The sequence below is a fragment of the Mastomys coucha genome, unplaced genomic scaffold (assembly GCF_008632895.1).
Source record: "Mastomys coucha isolate ucsf_1 unplaced genomic scaffold, UCSF_Mcou_1 pScaffold16, whole genome shotgun sequence".
NCBI classification, from domain to species: domain Eukaryota; kingdom Metazoa; phylum Chordata; class Mammalia; order Rodentia; family Muridae; genus Mastomys; species Mastomys coucha.
Genome location: NW_022196898.1, coordinates 12,505,037 through 12,527,802, shown reverse-complemented (window position 1 = coordinate 12,527,802; position 22,766 = coordinate 12,505,037). Strand labels below are relative to the sequence as shown.

Here is a 22,766-nt window from a genome sequence, read left to right as displayed (position 1 = left end):
CGTGACCCAGACATTCCTATTTCCAGAGACGTTTTAGGCTTTGGGATGACTGAGCCATATCCTGGGGTTGTTCTACCAGCCACCACCAGCCTATAATACCAGCATCCATAAGGCAGACAGCAGCTAAATGTGGTGCAACCCAGAGCCCGCCAAAACAGGAGGCTCTGTGAGGGTAACTGAAATGAGTGATTGGTCGCCTAGAAGAGAAATCTAAAAGGGATACACCACTGACAGCAGCCCATGCTTATACTCAAAATCAGAATGGTGATTGTCCTTGCTGCCTGTGTGCAAACGCTATCTCACATGGAAGGGCCTCCTAGCATCTAATTAGAAAACAGAGGATCCTGAGGTGCCGCAAAGGGCACCAGATGCCACCCTCCACCTGGATGTCAGCTGTGTTCTGACCTCGATCTACACTAACTATGCTATCACCTACAGCGATCCCTTTTCATTACATAAAAGAACAATCCTGCAGACAGGCATGGCCTTGCTGCATGTGTCCTGCTCTGCTCCATCAGCACTGACCACTATCAGTAGTGCTCAGTGATCGAGGTTTTACATTTTCTTACACTGAGACTTTTGCATGGATGCCATGTTTAACATCTCCAATACAAGTCACTCCTGGAGTCTATCAAGCAGATGCTAGCTATATCAAAAAAGCTCTGCAAGTCTCCTAAGAACTTCCAGTCTTTTAAAAGTCTACCACAAAGAAGGAGGGAGCTGGAAGAGAAAGGGACAGCAGGCAGGGAGAGGAGAAAATGATCTGGCACTGGATAGGGGAAAAGGACTCATGGGAATATACCCAAAAGATACCTCACCATGCCACAGGGGCATGTGTCCCACTATGTTCATAGCAGCCTTATTTGTGATAGCCAGAAGCTGGAAACAACCCACATGTCCCACAACAGAAGAATGGATACAGAAATTGTGGTTCATTTATACAATGGAATACTATACAGCTATTAAGAATGAGGACATCCTGAGTTTTGCTGGAAAATGGATGGAGCTAGAAAATATCATTCTGAGTGAGGTAACTCAGACCCCAAAGGATATGCATGGTATGAATTCACAAATAAGTGGATATTAGCCAAAAAAAAAAATAAAAGTACAGACTACCCAAGATACCCAGAACTCAAAAAAATGTCAACAAGCTGAAGGGCCCAAGTGAGGATGCCTCAGTTGGAGAAGAAAGCAACCACAAGGGGGGAGGGAGGGAGGAACCTGGGAGGGAAAGGGGATGTTGGTAAGAAGGGGAGAGGGGAACATGATCTGGTATCAGGTGTGTGTGTCGGGGGGGGGGTGGAGTACTGAAGTCCTGAGGGCCAGCAGAAAAAATGGAAACAGGAAACCTCTGGAGGTAGGAGCTTGTGCGACCCTCCAGAATGCACCAGAGACCTGGGAGGTGAGAGACTCTCGGGGCTCAAAGAGAGGAACCTTAGATGAAATACCCTACAGTGGAAAGAGGGAACTTATAGAGCCTACCTGCAGCAGAAAGACAGGGCATCAAGTGAGGGATGGGATTGCCATCCCACAGTCAAAACTCTGACTCATAATTGTTCCTGTCTGAAAGAACTACAGGGATGGAAATGGAGAAGAGCCTGAGGAAAAGAAGGTCCAGGGACAGGCCCAATGTGGGATCCAGCTCAAGGGGAGGTCCCAAGGCCTGACACTATTACTGAGGCTATGTAGCACTCACAAAAAGGGACCTATCATGACTGCCCTCCAAATGAATCAACAAGCAGCTGAAAGATTCAGATGCAGATATTTGCACCCAACCAATAGACAGAAGCAGCTGACCCCTGTGGTTGAATTAGGGAAAAGCTAAAAGAAGCTGAGGAGGAGGGCGACCCTGTAGGAGGACCAGCAGTCTCAATTAACCTGGAACCCCAAGATCCCTCAGACACTGGATCACCAACCAGGTAGCATACACCAGCTGACATGAGGCCCACAGCACATATACAACAGAGCACTGCCGGGTCTGTGTTCAATCAGAGAACATGCAAGTAACCCGAGGCCCCAACGAGTTTAGAGGTCGGGTGGGGTGGGGACATCCTCATGGAGATAGGGGGGCATGGAGGAAGTATGGGATGTGGAAGAGTCAACAGTCGGAGGGTAGAACAGGAGGGGAATAAAATCTGGAGTGTCAAAAAAAAAAAAGAAAGAAAAGAAAAAAGAATAAAAAAAGTCTACCTACAAAATAGCATTTCAGTTTAATGACATAAATGTTTGTAGTTGGAGTTGTAATAATAACACAGTTATCAGACAGGAGGGACTCAGTTAAAATATAGATCGCATCACCTGAGCAGGTATCCAAATCAGAGCATGTGTGGTATGGAAACAAGGTACAAATGGGATCAGTATAAAAGTCCTTCTGGGTTTATTTCTTTAATGAAAACTAAGAAATCTCAGAGTTAGGGTATTGTTCTTTGTTTGTTGTTTATGTTTTGTTTTAGATTTATTTATTTGCGTAGATGAGTGCTTTTCCTGAATTACGAACCACCATGTGGATGCTGAGAAATGAATCAGGATCCTCGGCAAGAACAAGTGTTCTTTTCTTTCTGAGCCATCTCTGCAGATCCCAGCGCTTTAGTTTTTTTTTTTTTAATAAAATTCAGATATTAATGTTTAGAATAGCTATTTCCTATAAGCTATTACAGGAAGGAAAGTATTTTTAACAAATTCATGAACTATTTAAACTGTGTAAATGGTTAAAATTAAAATAGAATTCCACAAGCTGATTTACTTAGTACAGGTTTGTCACGCATGAACTAGTTCAGTGTCTCTATTGTGGTTTTGGTACACATTTCATGTCACATGTTTTGTTTCTCCTTTTATGTGCTTCTTTGTCTGACTACAGTAAATGTGGGACAAATTGTACAAGGTAAACTATAAAAGTTGAAACAGTAATTCTATTAAAGGTAATTACTCTTTATGTGTTTTCTGTTGTTGCTTTGTTTTGTCTTGTTTTGTTTTTTGAGACAGGTCTCGTGTAGACCAAAGTAGCCTGCAGTTCAATATGTAATCAATAATAAACTTAACTCGTTTCCACCTGGTAAGAGCTAGGATTTCAGGAGTAGCCACTTTACCCAGTTTGAGTTACTTGGGATGGGCCCAAGCTCTCAAACATGCTAGGCAGCACTCTACCAACTGAGCTATATCCTCACCCCATCCATTATATTTGGATTAAAATTATACCTTTCAAATAATTAAATTGTAATACAATCTAAAATATTCCTCTTTGGGTCGGTCTCCTTTATATTCTGACTATATTATGGAAATTTTAATATTTTAAGACATCTTCTAAAGTTTTTAATTGATTGTATAATTATTCCTGATATAGATCTATAACTCAATTAAACCCACACTACTGAATTTAGAAATCTTTCAAGAAACTTTGACTCCCAGATGATTTTGATTGGTTCACGTGCTGTGTGTTTCAAGTTACCCACAAGACTACATTGTTGAGCACTGTCAGCAGTGGACCGCTAAACACAGTGCCTAACCACCTCACAGTGGCCATGTGGTCTTAGAACAATGCTGTGCTCGTGTGTGTGGTGATGCTGGTATAAACAAACCTACGGTGCTGCCAGCTGTACAGGAGCAGAGAAGTGCAAACCTTTGACAGTGGTAACACCATGGCAATAGGTCATGAGTTTCCTTGTTATCCTTTTATCCTTAACTAATACTCTGTTCACTTAAAGAAGGAACGTTCATATAGCCATATTTATTCCTTGTTAATATGGAGCTCCTTGTATCACACATTTCCTGTGTCTTATTTTCTCTTATCTTCTTTAATTCTGTTTTGTTCATTATAGCTCTAAGAGAAATAGCCAGCATCTCCTACACATACATTTCACTTAGGTGCGTAGCTGGCTAACCAACTAGATTTGTGCAAGTGCACTCAGTCTTGGGTGTTTTCACAATGACAGAACCCCCTCCCAGTGATGGATTTCTCAGATCTTATCCTGTCCGTTAAGCAACACAAGAGTAGATACTGATGACATGGTTAGTACCCTAAGGCTTCAATGTTCTATGTTCATTATTGAGAATAGTCTATTTACTATGCTAAATAAGCCACCATTAACTTAGTATCAGTTGAACTATAGAATGTTCTAGAATGCTTTAATTAAAAAAAAAAAAATCTTTGGAAGAAATGCTGAAAGTACATGGAAATAAGACATCTTGCTTGCTAGACAGACCTCTGAAAAGCTGTAGAGATGCCTGGAGCTTGTCTACTCTTCATGAGAATACAAGGTGCTTCAAATATTTTGTGGGGAATTTTGCAATACATTACAAAAGTGCCTAAATGTTTACCCTTTGATACTGTAATTCCTCTACAAATGTTTTCTTAAGATAAAATAACTAAGATACAAGTCACATGCACAAAGCACAGCTCTACAGTAGGGAGGATGAACAAAAGTCTATGTCCATAAGTAGAGGGCTGCATCAAAGAGCGGGGACTCAGCCTCTCAATGCAGCCAGAAATAAAAATGACCATCTTGATAAGTGACTAGGGCACAGTCTCTAAACTGTCTCATTATGTGAAAAAAGAAAGGTTGAGAAAAGTATGAGGAATATGCTAAGGAATATGCTGAGAAAAGTGTGAGGAATATGCTTGTAGTATCTAAGGGAAGCAATACAATATATATCTGTATACATATGTACATACTCATATATTAAAGACAAAGATAAACAGTAACTTTTGAGAGGATGGTAATGAGATGGCTCAACAGCTAAGGGCACTTGCCACCAACCTTGACAACATGAGTTCTATTCCCAGAAAGAAAACTTACTCCTGTAGGTTATCCTCTGACCCACACTGCATCCCTATCCCAAAATAAATGGAATAAAACCCAGTAATTTTGAGTATACAAGGAGGGAGCAGGGTGTTTGAGACAGTGATAGAAGGTGGGCTTCTTGGTTTGGTAAAACAGTGTAAGCTTTACAGAGCTTAAACTCATGAATTAAAAACTGTATAATTAGTACATGTATTTTAATGGGCTTGGAATACCTATAGACTTTTTTTTTTTTTTTTTTTTTTTTTTTTTTTTTGAGCTCACATCTTGTTCTAGAAGTGTGAATTTAGACTTTTTGGTTTTTGGTTATCTACTGAAGGTCAAAAAAACCACCCAGCAATTCAGTTCCTGAATTCTTTCAAAATATCAAATGATACTAAGACTCTTCAGAAAAACAACTGACTCTAGATCCAGAGCCAGAATTATAAAACTGATCTTGAAATACTACATAGCAAGAAGGCCAGAGATTACTAAGACTAAAACTAGAAAAACTTGGACATCAACAACAGAGCAAGGTTATCACTATGTCCACGGGTAGGCTCATGTGCCTTTCCCTTAGAGAGGTACTCCTCACTCCATGAACAAAGCCCACTGGATTAGAGACAAAGCATTCCACAGTCCTTACTGAACTGACAGATCTGAGAGGGACCAGCACCCCCATGTTCTGCACCCCGAGAACTGCTGTAGAACTTATGATCTGGTGACTTTGATAAATACTTTGCAATGAAAAAGTATTTTTTTTTAAAGGGAGAAACTTTTAAATACAGACACATAATGGCTTGTAAAACTTCGGTGAAGGGGGGATGGAGAAGAATCGTTTCCCACAGAATGTTACCATTTAAATCAAAAATGAGAAAAGGTTTCTTTTCTTATATAAATCATAATCTATTTTGTAGGATGCACACATAAGGAGGGAGGGATGTTTGCTCTAGGTGCTTTTCAGGTGGCCAGCGAGCAGTACATAAAGGGAATCCTTACCATAAAAGTTTTTGTGGCACCTTTGTTTTCAAGTAAATGAACCTACTACACACACACCTATACACATATAAAAAAATCAAACAGAATAAAATTATAAAGAAAAGTGTAGTTACATAAGGAAATGTTTTGTCCTCACTAAACACTGGGACAATTGTCAGTAAAATTTCATCTGTGTATACCTGAAAATATAAAAGTGAAAAAAAAAGCAAATCTGGGGAAAAAATGTTAAGGTTTTGAATGTATGCAAAGTGAAAACAATTAAAAACACCATTAGAGTTTGCATCCATAGAACAAGCCTCTCTTTTTTACTAAAATAGACAAGGATTATAGCCTAGCCCACAACAGGCTCCTGCCGGACTCCTGTACACAGAAGAGAAGGGAGAAGCAGATGCAGAGAAATGACCTGAGGTAGCTCCCTGCTGAGACAAGAAGCAAGTGCAGATGCTAAACATCGAAGTGGGCCACTCCAAACGCATCTGAAAAATGACTTCAAGATAGAAGGACTCCAGCCAGTGGGGTGGTCCAGAGACTCCCCGACTGGCAGAGAACACATGTGGCCTGGTAAGTGCTGCCCCAGACCGGACACAGGGACACTGAGGAGCCCTTACTTTTTGCTGGCTTCCCAGACATCGGTAATGTTGGAGAAGAGGTGATGCCTCTCTGTCTTCGTCATTGTATCAGCCAGTTCCTTAGAGTCTTTAAACATCCTTATCAAGATCTCCAAGCTGAGTAAGTAGGAATGCTCTGACGATATGACTTCAAAGATTGCCTGGGAAAGCAAAATTTAAAAAAAAAAAAAAGAAAGAAAGAAAGAAAAAGTACAGTGTGAATCATTTCAACTGAAGAATTAAACACAGGTTCCACTGTTGTCTATAGGAACGGCATGGGAACTACATCACCAAACTACCGTCCCCAGAGAAGGCATGACGTGTACCCAAACTGAGGACTGTAACCACCTGCATGTAAGAAGTGAAAGAGCCAGGATGACTTTCCACTAAGACCTGAGGTCATGCCTTTGCCACAGGGTACAATCTATGGAAGGAAATAGGGCATGTCATAAAAATCTCACTGTGACACTAATTAACCTTTGGGGTCATCTCCTCCAGCCCTGCTTTCAAAGCCACTGCTGTAGGGAGCATGAGAATTTACGATCATCTTTTCACAACTGTCCCCTCGCTCCCCTCTCCTGCTTTTTCTCTCTGTGTGTCTTAATAGGACTAATTTGCAGACAGCAGCTAAATACTGTGTGGCATGCCCGCACCTACCCTTAGAAGGTTCTTCAGCAGCCACAGGAATTCTTTTATATAACTCATACAACTCATTCCATCTGTTCAACAGACCAGCCCTTGAGGAGGAACAAGGCACCCTCGGCAGACTCTTGGTGACAGACACCGGTTTCTGATAGCTATGGATGATGAAATGCCAGGCTACATCGACAGAAACACCAACGCCCTGTGTAAAGAATTCATCTACCTCTTCAACAAAGTCAGACTTAGATTCTCTACTAATGGGAATGCTTGAGGAATTTCACTGTGTGTGGGGTGGAGTGTGTGTGTAAACATTCTTACAAGCCTGGGTACCTTGACCTCTAGGTCTTGTTTCCTTCAAGCCCCTGCCCCAGGGTGGGTGGGAGAAGGACACACACGGGCAGGTGGATTCCCAGCTGCTGGAGACCGGAACATATCTCATACATCAAGTTAGCAGAGCTAGCCTCAGCATTCGCTGCCCCTTTTTAATATCTGTAAGGTTTTGGAGGCCTTGACCTTAAAATGCTGGTCTAGTCTCAGTTAAGGAAATAGCTGACATTACTTTAAAAAAATTTTATTTTAAAATTTTTATTTTTTTAATTATTTTTATTTTTTAGAAAATTATTTTTTTAAAAAACTATTTAAAATTTCATTTTAAAGAGTAAAAAATACTGAGTTAGCCTGTACCTTGTCTATACAATCAACAACACTGTTCCTAAGAAGTAGAAAGTAAATAAATAAATGGAAAAAGAAAAAAAACTAAAGAAAATTCTCCATTCCTGAACAAAAATAATGGTAATAGATGCTTAATGTATTTGGGGCCTTGGAATGACTTCAAATATTTTCAACACTCGCACCCAAAATATAAAGACAGACAAAAGATGTATTGAACGACACAGCAGAGCTCACACGCAAAAGCAAGTGCTCACTCCTCTGTGGGAGATTTTAGGGTGATAATGCTTGACTTTGTAACCAAAGAGGCACTGACTACTGCAGAGCAAGCAAGGGTTAGCCTGAGGAAGAGACAGGAGGTACGAGTATAAGACTGAAGCGGCCCATCAACATTTAAAATTCAATAGAAACAGATAAAATTCAAATGCTTAAGATTTAAAAGTTTTTTTTTTTCATTAGATTTCAAACTTTGGAGAAATTCTTGAATATATAAATAAGGAAAGAGAAGTATCATTTATTCCATAATATTAAAAAGAAAAAAGCCCTATGCCACTGCTTAGTGAATCTGATATAAGGAATCAGAAAAGATAGAGCATCACACAGAGACTTAAAAAAATGACTGCCACAGGCCAGGCATAGTGGGGCATGCCTTTAATCTCAGCACTTGGGAAGCAAAGGCAGGTGGATTTCTGTGAGTTCGAGGCCACCTAATCTACAGAGTAAATTCCAGGACAGCCAGAGCTACACAGAGTAAATATGTGTCAAACAAAAAACAAAAAACAAAAACAAGACAAAACAAAACAAAAATGACCATCACAGACAAACCCCCAAATATACTGAGTGTGAAAAATGAGTGGTCTAATATTTAATGTATATGTATGCACATGTAATTCATGATTTTAAAATGTAGATTGGAGAACACACAGCAACATGCAATTCAACTTCTCTCTGCGGAAGAAAAGAATTTAATTAAGGAAAACCCAAGACTTCTCTCATGTTTTATTGTCTTTGAATACTGTGGGAAACATGAGATGTGCTGCATCTTTTAATTTCCCCTCTGGGTCCCCTCAAATGCTATGCTATATTCAAACTTTTTAAAGTGAAAAATGTTATTATTATGAAGCCACACTGCTCCTTTATTCCATGCCATTTGAGTAAGACAAGGATACTGATGTATCTGTGCCAATTTAATTTACCGATATGTCAAGGCACATGTATGCATACATACTAAGATGCATAAAATGAGGAAAAGTAACACCTTTAGAGTGTTAGAAGACTGAGCAAAGCCAAGCGGAGGCAGTGCATTCGTGTGACCGTAGCACTCAGGAGGAGGATGTCTGTGAGTGTGAAGCTAGCCTGGTCTACATAGTGAGTTTTAGAAAAGCCAGGGCTCCACAGAAAGACCCTGTCCCAAAAAGCAAACAAAGCAAAAAAAGCAAATATTTTAAGTTGTATGGATTTAAAATTCAAGTTACAAAGTCCTATTGTCCTGCCTTTTATTTATTTATTTTTTTAAGTAAACTTCCTTTGGGGGTTACATGTTAATTTACAGAAAATTTGCAAGGATATTCCATAAACCCATGTATCCTTTCCCCAGTTTTCCCCAAGCAGTGTTCACGGCATGATCAGGGTGTGTTGTGTAGGGACTAATACAATCACTGGATTCTGATTTTGCTCTTTCAGCCCCAGGATCTAATGTCTGTATTTCAACATATTTCTTTGATGCCCTTTGTTGTTTCAATGCCAATGCTATAAAGACATTTATAAGTTTTTTTCTATTCTGGGAGCTAAGCCATGTGAAGCTTTATTCAAAGATAAAACTTGCTGTGTTCATAGAACAGTGTGCTTCCAAACATTGGACAAGCACATATAGTAGGTGAAGACAAAAAACAAAACAAAACAAAACAAAACAAAACAAAACAAAAGACAACATGCATGCAGCCCTGCATCACTGACCGTACGTACCTCTTGTCTCTTTCTTTCCTCCTGGCTCACTATCTGAGACAGCCCATTTCTTTTTACCTAGAAGAAAAGACAAAGCAGAGTTTATCTCGCTGAACTTACCTGCTTGCTCTCTACATAAAGCTTGCTCTTTAAAAATGAATTAAAAGAAACCATGTAAGATGTAGAATTAGCCTAGTTCAATGCAAAAAAAAGAAAAAGAAGAAGAAACCTCAACACAGGGGCATCAGTTCAAAATTGTGTTTCAGTCTTTAGTTCTGGCTTTCTCCAGAATATCAAATTACATCCAAATCATAAAGAAGAAATCAGAAATCAAAGAAAATGATTGACGGCTCTGAGAGCTAACTGTCTAACTTTACACAAAGAAGTCATTTTATCGAATAACCATGGGGCTGTCAGGGTTCCTCGGAGAGCTCTTCCTACCGCCTTGTTGAGCAGCTGTGGTCCCAGCAAATTTAACTGACAAGCAAGCACATCAATCTCCCTGGGCTTTGGAAGCAGCAGCATCTCAGAGACACTGTCCTTGACATAAAGCTGTGGTGTCATCATCATGGAGTGGCTGGAATGCTCATCTCCACTACACACTTATATGACTGCTGGAGCTCCCATCGCCATCCAGCTTCTAAACCCAAGAATGAAGGCAGCTCAGGAACTCCAAGAAGCAGGGGCCTGCTTTCCTTCTGGCACACCTAACACGTCCTTGACTTCCAGCCAAAGGTTCACTTAGCAGAAGGTTGTCATGAAGAGAGGCAGTCACACCCTGGGCATGACAGAGCTGTTCCTTTCAGGTGAGAAATCCATAGCAATGAAACAGGACCGTCTTTGAACCCTTAGCTGTCTTCCTTCCCTAAAACATTAAGAACTGTTTCTCGAGCCTCTTTATTAAACTGACACCTAATCTTTTCTACTATAAGCTTAAAAACCTAAAAGAACATGTCTGATAACTATCACAGCCTCAAATTTTTAAAATTCACCCAAAGTAACATAAAATTGTAATTATTTGATATCCACTATCATCCGTGTAAAACAAACCAATTTCCTTAGCAGGTGGACAGTTCATATTGTTCTCCTCTCTTCTTGAAATCATATTTTTATGACAATTTCCCACAAAAATTTCATAGTGTAACATAAAAATTTGTGTTTGGGTATCCTATTAATCACCATTGGAGTACTTTGAAACCAGAGATATTTTTCAAGTTTACTTTTCTAAAATCCCCTATATAATCACTGAGCTCCAAGTATAAAGAAATCCTACTGAAACAAATAATCACCACAGATGTCATTAGCAACCTAGGATGAAGGCAGCATAATTACTAACATTCTGTGAGGTTGTTTGGTTGTTTGGGGTTTTTATTTTATTATTATTATTATTTTTTTTGGTTGGTTGATTGGTTGGTTGGGTTTTTTGTTTGTTTGCTTGCTTGTAGGCTCTCACTGTGTAGCTAAGATTGTCCTGAATCCACCTGCCTCTGCCTCCCAAGTGCTGAGATTAAAGGCCTGGGCCACTATGCCTGACAATTACTAATTTAATTCGTTAAGATAAAAAGTAATTTTTTTATGAAGACAGCTCCCACTAAGAGTCCGATTCATAATGTCTTTAATCAAGAAGATTCCATTAAAACCAGTATTTGAAAGTTACTCTTGTCATTTTGTCATTGGGTTCTTCTTAGGGTCCTAGATTTTCAACTCAGGACAATACGCCATGGAAAGATTTGAGGTGGGTAAGAGAAATCTCTTTGTGTATCAACTGGGCAAGGAGCAAATGTGAAAGAGCAGATGGGAAAGAACCCTTGTCCACTTTTAGAAGAGTAGTCAGACATTGGGGGTCTAGAAGATGACACCTTAAAAGTATCTCATGCCATCATTGCAAGACAGGAGAGTGACACATACCCTATCATTAAGGCCAATGGAACATAGTTCTCTCTCCATAGTACTGTTGTAGGAACTCAGTCACACCATTGTCTTTAATTTGCTTTGATAATGATTTAGAGAGCATTAGAGCAGAGTGAATCCCAAATCAATAGTAAAATCAATAATCATTTATCACTTATTTCATGCTAGGAACTGTGTTCAGCACTTCATATATTTTCCCATTGGATTCTCATAAAAATTCTGGAAACTTAATAGTGTTCACAGATGGTGTCAACTGAGGCTTGGGATCCAAAACAACACAGCTACAAGGATGAATGCCAGGATCCAGTCTATACCTGCCCAACTGCAAAGCTTCACTTTTTAATTTTTTATAGTGACCCCTGCTCTCTATGACAGGCACCCCATTTCTAGGGCTAGGCTCTCATCACTAAGACTCCTTCTCATGCCAGGTCTGTACCAAAGTTTCCATGTGTTTTTTTTTTTTTTTTTTTTTTTGGACCTTGCCTATCATGGAACGTTCTTTCTTATCTTCATCCACCATCCTGACCCGAGGTCAAGCTGTCAGCAAGAACTCATGGGTAAAAAAGGCTTCCGTACATGTTTTAATAAGCCGGGAGACTGGCCAGAGAATGAAATCCTTCAGAGCTCCATTTGGTAAGCCTGGGCAGGAACTTGACAGGATTTCCTGCCTGACAAAGTCCTGGTGGATGGATGTGCAGGCAGGCACGGCGCCACAATCCCTGCAGGTGAGGTAACCAGCAGGCCTTGCCACACTGCTGGCTTCTCTATCCAACTGGAGTTTACATCTGAAATTTTTCTGTGGAGGAAAACTAAATACTCTGCTTAGAAGCCCACGGAGATGACAGCTGGCTACTTCTGAGTGGAAGAGTACTTCTTCATCCAATCGAGGGGAGAAAAGAATGGCTAAAGCAGTCACCCTAGGGAGCGGGAAGAAGCTGAACAAGAACGTATCACTTTTCTGTAATACTAATGCAAGGAATGCCAAAATAGTCCTTTCACCAAGTCGTGTATAACAAGTCAGTGGTGTCCCCAGACAAATGCAGTGGGGAAAAAAAACAAAACAAAAAACAAAAACTTCCAGGAAGTGCTCTTGAATTATGATTAAGGAAACTGAACTGGAGCACATTCAGGGATGCTGAAAGTTCACTCTAGTGAGTTATGACCAAGCAGTCCCTTGTGGCTGGCAGCCAAGGTCACAGGGCCTGTCCTCCCTCTGCCCTGCATCGGCTACTAACACCATGGACAGGATGCCAGAGGAATCATTTTGTCTACCTGAGGGCATGTCCACATTAAGTAGCACCTGAGGTGCATGGCAGCTGTCTGGAGGCACAAGGTCATGAGCAGATCAGACGGCTTGGGAGGAGTGCGGAGAGATGAACAAGGTCAGAGTGATCCACAATGCCACTCGGACTGAGTGCTGGAAGCCAGGGAGAGCCAGGAAAGAAGAGTGCAGGAGCATCATGCAGGACAGAGGAAAGGGAGGAAGGCCTAGTGTGAGGAGGGTTGAGGGGAGAGAAAGAAGAATGCATACAAAATGCTTTGAGAAATTCCTTTTCAAATAGATATTCAAAATTCAAAACAGCAATCTTGTCAGTATACTTAAGCTGAAATGATGAGATGATGCAAGGCTTTTTTTTAAAAAATCATAATTATTCTACGCAGATTTAAAAATGTTACATGCTTTCTGAAGTTTGCAAGCTTTTACTAAGAGAATCTAAAGAATAGTCATGTTTATTCCATGTCTTTAAGCACATCCCTTGTTTCCCTGTATAGAAAAGAAAAATAACATACTAGCTACTGACACATGAGTTCTAATTTTCCATCTACAATCAAAGAAACTAAAATTGCTCAGCTTTCTTTTTAATTTTTCTTTCTAATTTTTATTTTTATTTTAATCTTATTTTTACTATGAAAATCACACTTTACCAGTACCCACTTTATCAGCTTTATTGCTGGTACTATGCTTGGAGAATAGGATTTAGCCCTGTGGGTGGCTTCTTATTCCTTCTTTTCCTAAACTGAACTTTCACACTCACTAGATGCTGAACAAATTGCTTCCCAGTCCAGTTTCGAGCCTCCTGGCAAGATACAAGAATGGGAGCCTCCTTTATCATTTCTTAAGTATACACTTCCTACCAAAGCCCCAGCTGGGTACAAATGGAAACAGGCAGATGGCCAGAGGAACCGCATGTGAACCTTCTTGCTTAATTAAACTTACTTACAATAGTAAGTAGAATTTTGGAAGTATATTCATGAAACATTAAGAACTGAATTCAGTTCCTGAAGAATATCTGTGAGGTTCTTGACTCTGCACAATCTAACCAGTTCACAAAACTATTCAGATCTGGCCAAGTAGGTGCTACACAATCAAACACATCAATAGCTCTAACCATTTTAAGTGAATAAAAGTTAACTCAAATAAAGCATCAGAATGTGAAAGACTGAACTTCTGACCTATTGAAGACTGTAAAGTATGTCTGTGTCTTAAGACAGAGAATGTAGAAAACTCACTATGTGACATGTATAATTTCACAGTGGTAGGTTATATATTTGTTATATTTGTAATCAGCACTTAATTTATTTTACTTTGATCTTTGTGACCTTTATATTTTACACATCTGAATGATAAATTAACAATTTGCTAAATTTAACAGAGAACACTTCCTTGGATATGAAATTGTCTAGTTCTCTCCTCAAACAGAGTTTGCCAAATCTCCAAAAGGGTGAATAAATCAAAGCAAGAATTCAGATGTAAATTCATGCCAATTTCCTTCTTGGGGTCTCTCTTAAATTCACACATTGAAACCCTATCCTCGAAGCTGAGGGTATCAGCTCACAAAGTCTCCTAGGCAGTAATAAGGTAATATAGTTAGAGCCCTCAGGACTTGGACTAGTGTCTTTAAAAACAAGCCAAAGGGTTTGCCCCTAGCACCACGTCAATGTGCAACAAGAAGAAACTCTGAGTCAGAAAGTACTCCTTCACCAAATACCAACTCTGCCTTGAACCGGACTTCTTGGCCTTCGGAATTGTAAGGAATAAACTTCTATTTTTATAATCCACCTAGTTTGTGGGATTTTCTAATAGCAATCTGGACATTGGCACTATGCCAAGTGCAAGGTTCAAAGCCGAATGCCATGGGGAAGAACAGATAAGCTTCCCCATTGAGTTCACTTCTGAAGTCAGTACAATTACACTAAGCATCTTCACATTACAGAGAGCTGACAAGCAATCCAGAGACCATAGTCAGTATTTTCTGCCCCGTGACAGGATTATCAGCCAACTTCTCTAAGAAAGGCCCTTAACACTGAACCTGTCCGTGGCCCTCTCTGTGCAAAGCCAAGATCAAGAGCATCAGTACTTGGCTCCTTAGACCACCTTTTTCTGGGGTGCAAGCAAAGCCATATTCTTACCCCCTCTGTGATATAAGGCTCTTTCTGGATAAGATGGGTATTTGTGTTCCTTCTATTTCTCACAACCCAGGGAAAACAGAATAGGGAGACCCACGTAAACTGACTAATCAGGAAGATTCAGAACTGTATAGTCAGTTAAAAACTGTACTACATATTTATAACCTAAAATTTCTTGTCATTTCACAAAGCATTTTATACCAGATACCTGTTTGAGCTAAGCTCATTAAGCTTGCCAGAGTCTACTAAATTTGCAGAAAATATGCTGGTTACTCATCTCCAGTAGCCAATTCTCCTCTCTCAAAGTGCCCTTTCCAAGAGCGTAGGTAGAATGGGGCTGCAAAGCACAAATTATACTATAGGACACAGTCATTCCTGAATCCTTCCAGTCTTCCACAACCGATGTCACTCCTTGACATGCACACTTTGCGTGACGGTGGTATTTGAGGAGTACACTTCAAGGAAAGTCATTCTCCTGCCTCCGCATTGTCGCCTGGCACCCCAAACTCAGAGGTAGCCCACATATGTCCTTGTACTTGTGTGCTAGTGGCCCACCAAGATATCATTTCTTAACAGCTAGAAAAAGAAAATTGGGACATTGCTCTCTGACCTTCACCAATGTTCCAACGTCCTAGTCAAACCCTGACTTGGAATGTTAAGCCATTCTAACTAAGTGCCTCCAGCATTGTGGGTAGGGCACTGAAGCTCACAGAATGAGAGACTTATCCCAGGACAAGGTCAAGTAAAATCCTCATTCTCAGTACTACAGCTGAACCACTCCTAAGAATTAGCAAGATCTCTACTTCCGCCAAAAGATTAACATAGTGGGCGTTTTACCTAGGATGGGCAGGACCTTAATCTGAGAGAGTGTGTGTGAGAGACAGTCTACAGCATTGAGCATTCAGCAGCAGGCAGTCTGCATTCAGCATTTGTACTCGCTAGCACTCGGATTAGAACCAACTTTGGTGGACTAGGACTTAAGATTCATGCAGTCCATAACCCCCCCTCGGGCCCAGAGTGCTTGGGCCCGGGGTTGCAGCACCAATCGAGATTCAAGAGATTGAGCATTCAAGATTCGCGCATTCAAAATTGAAGATTCGAGCATTCAGCATTGAGGACTCGAGATTCAAGCCTCTACCCTCCTGGCTGGCGCAGCCCCCTGGGACTCTGGCCAGGACCATGTAGCCCGAACATACTCGGAGCCCTGGGGTGCTGCACCAGTCCAGAGGAGATGGCTGATGTTTTAGATCCAGTGTGTTTTAGATGGCCTCAGATGTACCTCGACTACTGAGCTGCCAGATTTTTCATTTCTCTTTTGCAATGATTATAAAAGCCTCATGTCATTTTTTAAGAAATACACTCAGACCTTACACCACTCGTGTCTAGTCTGTTTGTCAAAGCCGAATCCCATGCACACCTGGCCAGAACCCATCGTCCCGCGGAACAAGGGACCCCAGTCCATGGCAACTCCTCAAGATAAATGAGGCAGAGTTTTCTTTCCATGAAAAGACAACATGGCATCTGTGACAATGGCACAGTGACAGGATTCAGAAATGATGCCATCGATTTAGACTCCAGGAGTTCTCTCCAGTTCCACTTCATTGACTGAGACATCCAGTTAGATAAGCTATAAGACATGGGGGATGTCTCTCTTTCAAGGTATCAGAGACCTGCATACTGAAGATCAGACACATAAGGTCAAGATGGAGGCAGTACCACTGCCCTGGTGAACAGTGAGTAAGTAGAGAGGATGCTATTTGGAGAGAAGGAAAGAACCAAGACAAACATGGAAGAAAGACAGGAAAGAAAGAGCCAGTAAGCCACAGACCTTACATATTTGCAGTTTAAAATATATTAAGTAATGTGCCAGTGACCTCCTGATTCCTTTGTTTAAAAGACCAGTCCCCTGTCTGATCTTCTGGTGTTAAGCTCAATTCCATCATCCTCCCTGACGTTCTTGGCCCTCAATAGCAAGCATGCATTGTCAAGCAGGCAGGTATCAGATCTGTTCCAATGACAGAAGGTTGGATAACACAAGAAGGGGATTGAGGCTTTTACAGTCATACACAGGGTAAAGATTCCCAAATGAACGTAAGATACAGATAGATCTGAGGCTGAAAATGCAATCAGATAATTAAATGAGCAGGAATTAACTTCCGTACTCCCTGTGATGGAGGAGATGAGCGTGCATTCCTCCTTTGCAGCCAGCTCTCTCACCCACTCTCACTAGCTATGTCTAGCCAACTCCTGATTCGGAGTTCTTGGTTATCACCAACATGTCAAATGTTTATTATGTACCAGGAACAGTTCTATTCATGCATCTTAAACCTACAACCCTTCAAGGTAAATATTATTATCCCTAGTTTACAAGTTAAAAGTAAGACATAGAAAAAGTGTGCCTGCCCATCCCACACACTGATCTCTCAGCCACTGCAGCACATTGACCTCTGAAACTCCTTCATGTGTGTATGTTATTTGTGGGTGCATGTTTTTGAGAGTATGTGTAGAGTCAGAGGGCAAACAGAGCTTTTGTTCATCTGGAGGTAACCACCTTGGTTTGGAGACAAAGTCTCGAGTGTCTTGAAGCTTATGGGTTAGGCTAGGCTCACTAGCCCCCAAGATGCAGAGATCTCATCTCCGCCTCCCCAGCTGGGATTCAAGTGCATGCCACCATCCCAGCTCTTTAAAGTGGGTTCTAACACAGGTCCTCATGTTTTTTACCAACTGACTTGTGTCCTGGGCCCCTCAAATGTCTTTACTGAGGTTGGAGTCATGACTGGCAGCTACTCCTGCCCAGGTCCTCCCCCTCAGTGCCCCAGAACCCACAAGTCATTAGATTCCCGGAGTCAACTGCATCAAGAGCTGAGCTGTCAGCACTGCCTCCTGACTGAACTACTTTATTAGTCCCAACATTTCTCCCACTAAACAAATCCCTCTCCTTTATTTATTGTTCTCTCTCACCTACATCATCCTCTATGCTTCTGAGTGTAAGCCCAAATTTGTTCATTTTCCTCTCCCAAGTAAGTGTAAGATGTGTCTCTTGTGTATACATCAGTAATTAAAACAGAATATGAGGTTTGCTGACGTGTGGAAACTAGAAAGGATGTAACAGTACAAAAGGCAAATTTTATAATGTTATTTAACAAAAAAGTATAGTTTCAAAAAGTAGATTATTTAATAAAATAATGAGGACCAGAAGAGGAATAGCAATTAGCAGTTGAATAGTTGGAACTGGAAATGAAGACACAGCAGCTGCCAGTCTGAACTGTACGTCAACTTTGCTGAAAAGAAAATGGATTTGTATTGCTTCTCCTTTAAAAAAAAAATCTTAGGGGCTGAAGAGAGAGCTCAGCAGTTAGGAGCATATACTGCTTTTACAGAATTCAGTTCCTAGCACCGATGCAGTAGTTCCAACCGTCTGAAACTCCAGTTCTGGGAGACCCATAGCCCTGTTCTGACTCCACAGGCACCAGGCATGTACATGGTGCACATGCATACATGTAGGTAAAAGATTCATACACAGAAAAATTTTAAAATAAATATTTAAAAATTATTTTAGAGAAATTAATATGAAATTTTCGAATGATTAATTAGAAACTAATGACAAATAATAGAAAATTAGTTAAGGAACTAAATTTCCACTTACTTAATAAAATAGCATATGGGCTCTAAGAAAATATAGAAGAAAGTGTGGTAATAGCCAAAGGCATTTAGGATAGTGTTAGATGAAACAAACAAACAAACAACAAAAACAGATTAGACAGCATCAAGTTCACAGACACAGGCATTGTTAAAGGAAAAATGACAAAGGACAAAGCTACTTCTACATCATTGAATTTATGCTTAAAAGAAAATATGTACACATTTTTAAAAATCTTCTAATGATTTCTTCAACATTTAAGTATGTTTCTTTGTAAGGGTGTAGTGTAGTGCATGAGCACAGGCGTTCACAGAGGACAGAAGAGGGTTCCAGATCTCCAGGAGCTAGAACACAGGTAGTTTTGCCGAGTTCACTGTGGCTACTAGAACAGAACAGAACTAGCACATCCTCTACAAGAGAAGGATGTGCTCTAACCACTGAGCTATCTCTCCAAACCCTCTATACATACACACTGTACTGGCTGGTTTTGTGTGTCAACTTGACACAGGCTGGGATTATCACAGAGAAAAGGAGCTTCAGTTGGGGAAGTGCCTCCATGAGATCCAGCTGTGAGACATTTTCTCAATTAGCGATCAAGGGTGGGAGGGCCCATTGTGCGATCCCTGAGTTGATAGTTCTGGGTTCTATAAGAGAGCAGGCTGAGCAAGCCAGGGGAAGCAAACCAGTAAGGAACATCCCTCCATGGCCTCTGCATCAGCTCCTGCTTCCTGACCTGCTTAAGTTCCAGTCCTGACTTCCTTTGGTGATGAACAGTGTGGAAATGTAAGCTGAATAAACCCTTTCCTCTCCAACTTGCTTCTTGGTCATGATGTTTGTGCAGGATTAGAATCCTGACTAAGACACACACCATTTCTTAAAGACCAGAGAACTTACAAGCCAAATTGTCAACAGTGATTGAATGAGGAGATATTTCAATTAAGTTCAATTTTCCTTTTGTCTACTAGTAGTTCTTGACTTTCCTATAATAAATACATCTTAACTTTTAAATGAAAGGATCTCTTTCAATAACAAAACCCAAAATCTTTTAGTATCTTCCTTCCAAGAAGAGAAATAAAGCAAGCAATGCATCCAAATAGAACTGTTTAAAGATGCCAATAGTAACAGCATTGCCTTGTAAAAGGGAAGCCAGGAGAAAGAGAAGTGCTCATTCGCAACTAGAAGAAATGAAGACAGTAAGTTAAAAGGAGGCAGCAACAAAGACTTGAGTCGGGTCCAAACCGAGCAAGGCTTATGAGGCTGTGTTGAGAAAGAGTGGTGACAGACAGGGCTGCGAGGACCAGAGATAAGAAGGATGATCAGGCTGGATTCCACATACTTGGCAATGATGTCCTGACACATAGCAAAAGGCTGAGTCAGGAGGGAATGAGAGAGGTGGTGTGAGATGCCTCTCTTAGACAAGAAAGGACACCTGCTTGTAAAGGTGGTGGCAGCGTCTTAGCTGATCTTTCATATGTGTTTATTCTTCTTGTAAAGTAGCAGGTGGCTTGGAATGGTAGAATGCAAGACAATGCGTTATTCAGAACACTGGCACTGAGGCTCCTTTCTTGAGTCTGCAATAAATTTAACTTGAACAACAACAAAAAAATGTCTATCAGAAAAGAGTGGGTGTTAAAAGCTGATGCCTTCTATCGGGGGTGCACAAAGCACACAGTGGTGTCCTCAGGAGTGAAGCAGCTCACTATACAGAGACCTGAGGAGCAGACACAAAATGTTGTCTCCCTTCTTCCTCTTCCTGTGTAGGAACTTTCCTGACATACTTTATACTGGTATTGGCTTAATTGAAAGCTTCTCTGTCCTGTTTGATCTACTGACATCCTATGAATAGTATTCTCCTAATCTTTTCCACTGCATATGATTTCTGTGTCAGTCGTTTACCCTTTCTTCTATATTCTTCTGAAGACATTGCTTAGGCCTTTCATAGTCTAAACTATTCTCTGAATCCCTTTTCAGGATTGTTTTATCTGTCCCGCCCACTACACTGAAGTAGCAGACAAATATACCTTGTCATGAAATACTAGCATTTTCCCCAGACATTACAACTTTGAAGTGCATGTAGTAACTTTATTACTTAAGCACTTACACACACACACACACAGAAAAAGAGAGAGATTTGTATTATGCTACACTGATACAGCCCATAGCTGCAACGATACTCCTATGGACCTCTGTAAGAAAAGTTAGTCTACAACCACAGCTTCTACGCAGAGAAAAAAGGAGCAGAGGTCAGGGGAGGAGAGGTGAGAGAACAGAGGAGAGGGGAGTGTCTTACTTACGATTTCTATTGCCGCAATGAAATACCATGGCCAAGGCAACTTTGGGAGGAAAATGTTTTCCACGTTGTAGCTCATCAGTGAGGAAAGTTGGGTCAAGAACTAAAATAAGGGCAGGAACTTTAAAAAGGGCAGGATCCTGGAGGCAGGTGCTGATGCAGAGCCCATGGAGAGGTGCTGCTTACTGGCTTGCCCCCATGGCTTGCTTAGCCTGTTTTCCTATAAAACCCAGGACCACCAGCCTGGGGTGGCACCACCCACAGTGAGCAGGGCCCTATCAGCATTGATCACTAAGAAAATGTCTTATAGCTGGATCTTACGGAGGCATTTTTCTAAATTGAGGTTCCCTCCTTTCAGATAACTCTAGCCTGTGTCAAGTCGGCATAAAGCTATCCAGCGTAAGAAGAGTGGAAGGGAGAGAAAAAGAGAAAAGCACTGTCTGAAGAGGTTAGGGATCACACTTCATATCATAACATATCAGAGTAGAGGCTGAAGCTGGTTAGACCTGAGCTAGTCAGGCACCTAGCAAGGACACCGTGTTTATGGGCCCTGTATAGTAGGAGAAAGTAGAGTAGCCTATATAACCCTCTTCCTCCAGAAACCTGGTAAGTTACATCTGGAAGCTGGAAGGAACACAAGAGTAGGCTATGTTTGGCAACCCCAAGTCAAAGTTAAAGGGCCTTAGAAACCCTGAGTCCGGAGGAGCTCTGCAAGGAAGGGAAGCATACTGGAAATCGGAAAGGAGACAAGTTATGGTAATAAAAGGGAGCCAGCAGGCAGGCCCTAAGTCATTCCATTGGCAGTGTGCTAGCGGAAAATGCTAGACCTCTTTTCCAGGGACTGGGCACATGCACCCATTATCGGAGGCTGTGTTCCAGGCCATCTCAAGGGTCTAAAGCAACGAAGAGGCAGACATATTTAACAGAGTCAAAGCTGCCTCAATTTTTATGATATTCTCCCAAGGGCTACATACACTGTGAAATGACCAAGTACAATTCCTGGCACATCAGTGCTCTGGTCAGGAGTTCAGCTACATATAAATTAATCATGATTTTAATGCTCTATGGAGGGCCCCAAGCTCTCTTGACAGCCAGCTATTGATTTGCAGCTCGTGTTGAGACAAGATTCATGTGTCTCTCTGTCTCTCCAGGCCTCCCTATTGCTCTGTGAACAGATGACCATACACCTTAGAACAGCAGTTCCAAAAGTAGGCTCTCTCGCCATCTAATGAAGAAACTGCTCTGTTTTGAAGTCACTGCAGTTTGACCAGGTGGCAGAGTTCACTTCTCACATCAAAGGGGGAATCAATCTACAATTGTCTTTCACTGGCGATTCTCTGTGGCAGCGGCTGCTGTTTGCCGCCTTTGTACTCTGCATCTTCTCAAATAATAGGCATGTAGATAACGAATGCCCTAAAAATTTGAAGGCCAAGTGCAGACTGGTCATCTGGAGACCATCAGACTGTAAACATTCTAAGTAAATCCAGAAAAATTTGAGTAACACAATTTTGAGAACTAGCCTCACATGCAAAGATTAATAGTCATTTCTGGTGGCCACGGTGGTACCCTGCAAACATCGGGGAGACCGGCTATCAGCTTCATCTACTCTAAGAAACTGCATCATCACCTGAGTGCAAGAGAAGACACAAGAGGACACTTGACGGTCGGGAAGGCAATAAAACCCTTTAATAAATGAAATCCACATCAAGGTACTCTGCACCGTGCCACTCTTTCTTTCCTGAGATTCAGAACTCCTCAAAGGAAATCAGGCATTTTTTTTTTTTTTTTTTTAACTTGAGACTCCATTTTCCAAATATGCTGCTATTGCTCTTGCATGTGTCCCATCCGCCTCCCTGAAAGCCACACCTGGTACACTTTAA

At 41.1% G+C, this 22,766-nt stretch overlaps 1 protein-coding gene across 1 annotated transcript in view; it reads right to left on the bottom strand.

The window, feature by feature from the left end:
- Positions 1-22,766, bottom strand: part of Arhgef26 (Rho guanine nucleotide exchange factor 26) — a 116,130-nt gene that overhangs the window by 77,045 nt on the left and 16,319 nt on the right. Inside the window, exons 4-5 of the mRNA XM_031373976.1 lie at positions 9,659-9,715; positions 6,383-6,543 (exon numbers count right to left, since the gene is read on the bottom strand). Coding sequence (XP_031229836.1) covers positions 6,383-6,543; positions 9,659-9,715 — 218 coding nt within the window. The remainder of the gene's footprint in view (positions 1-6,382; positions 6,544-9,658; positions 9,716-22,766) is intronic.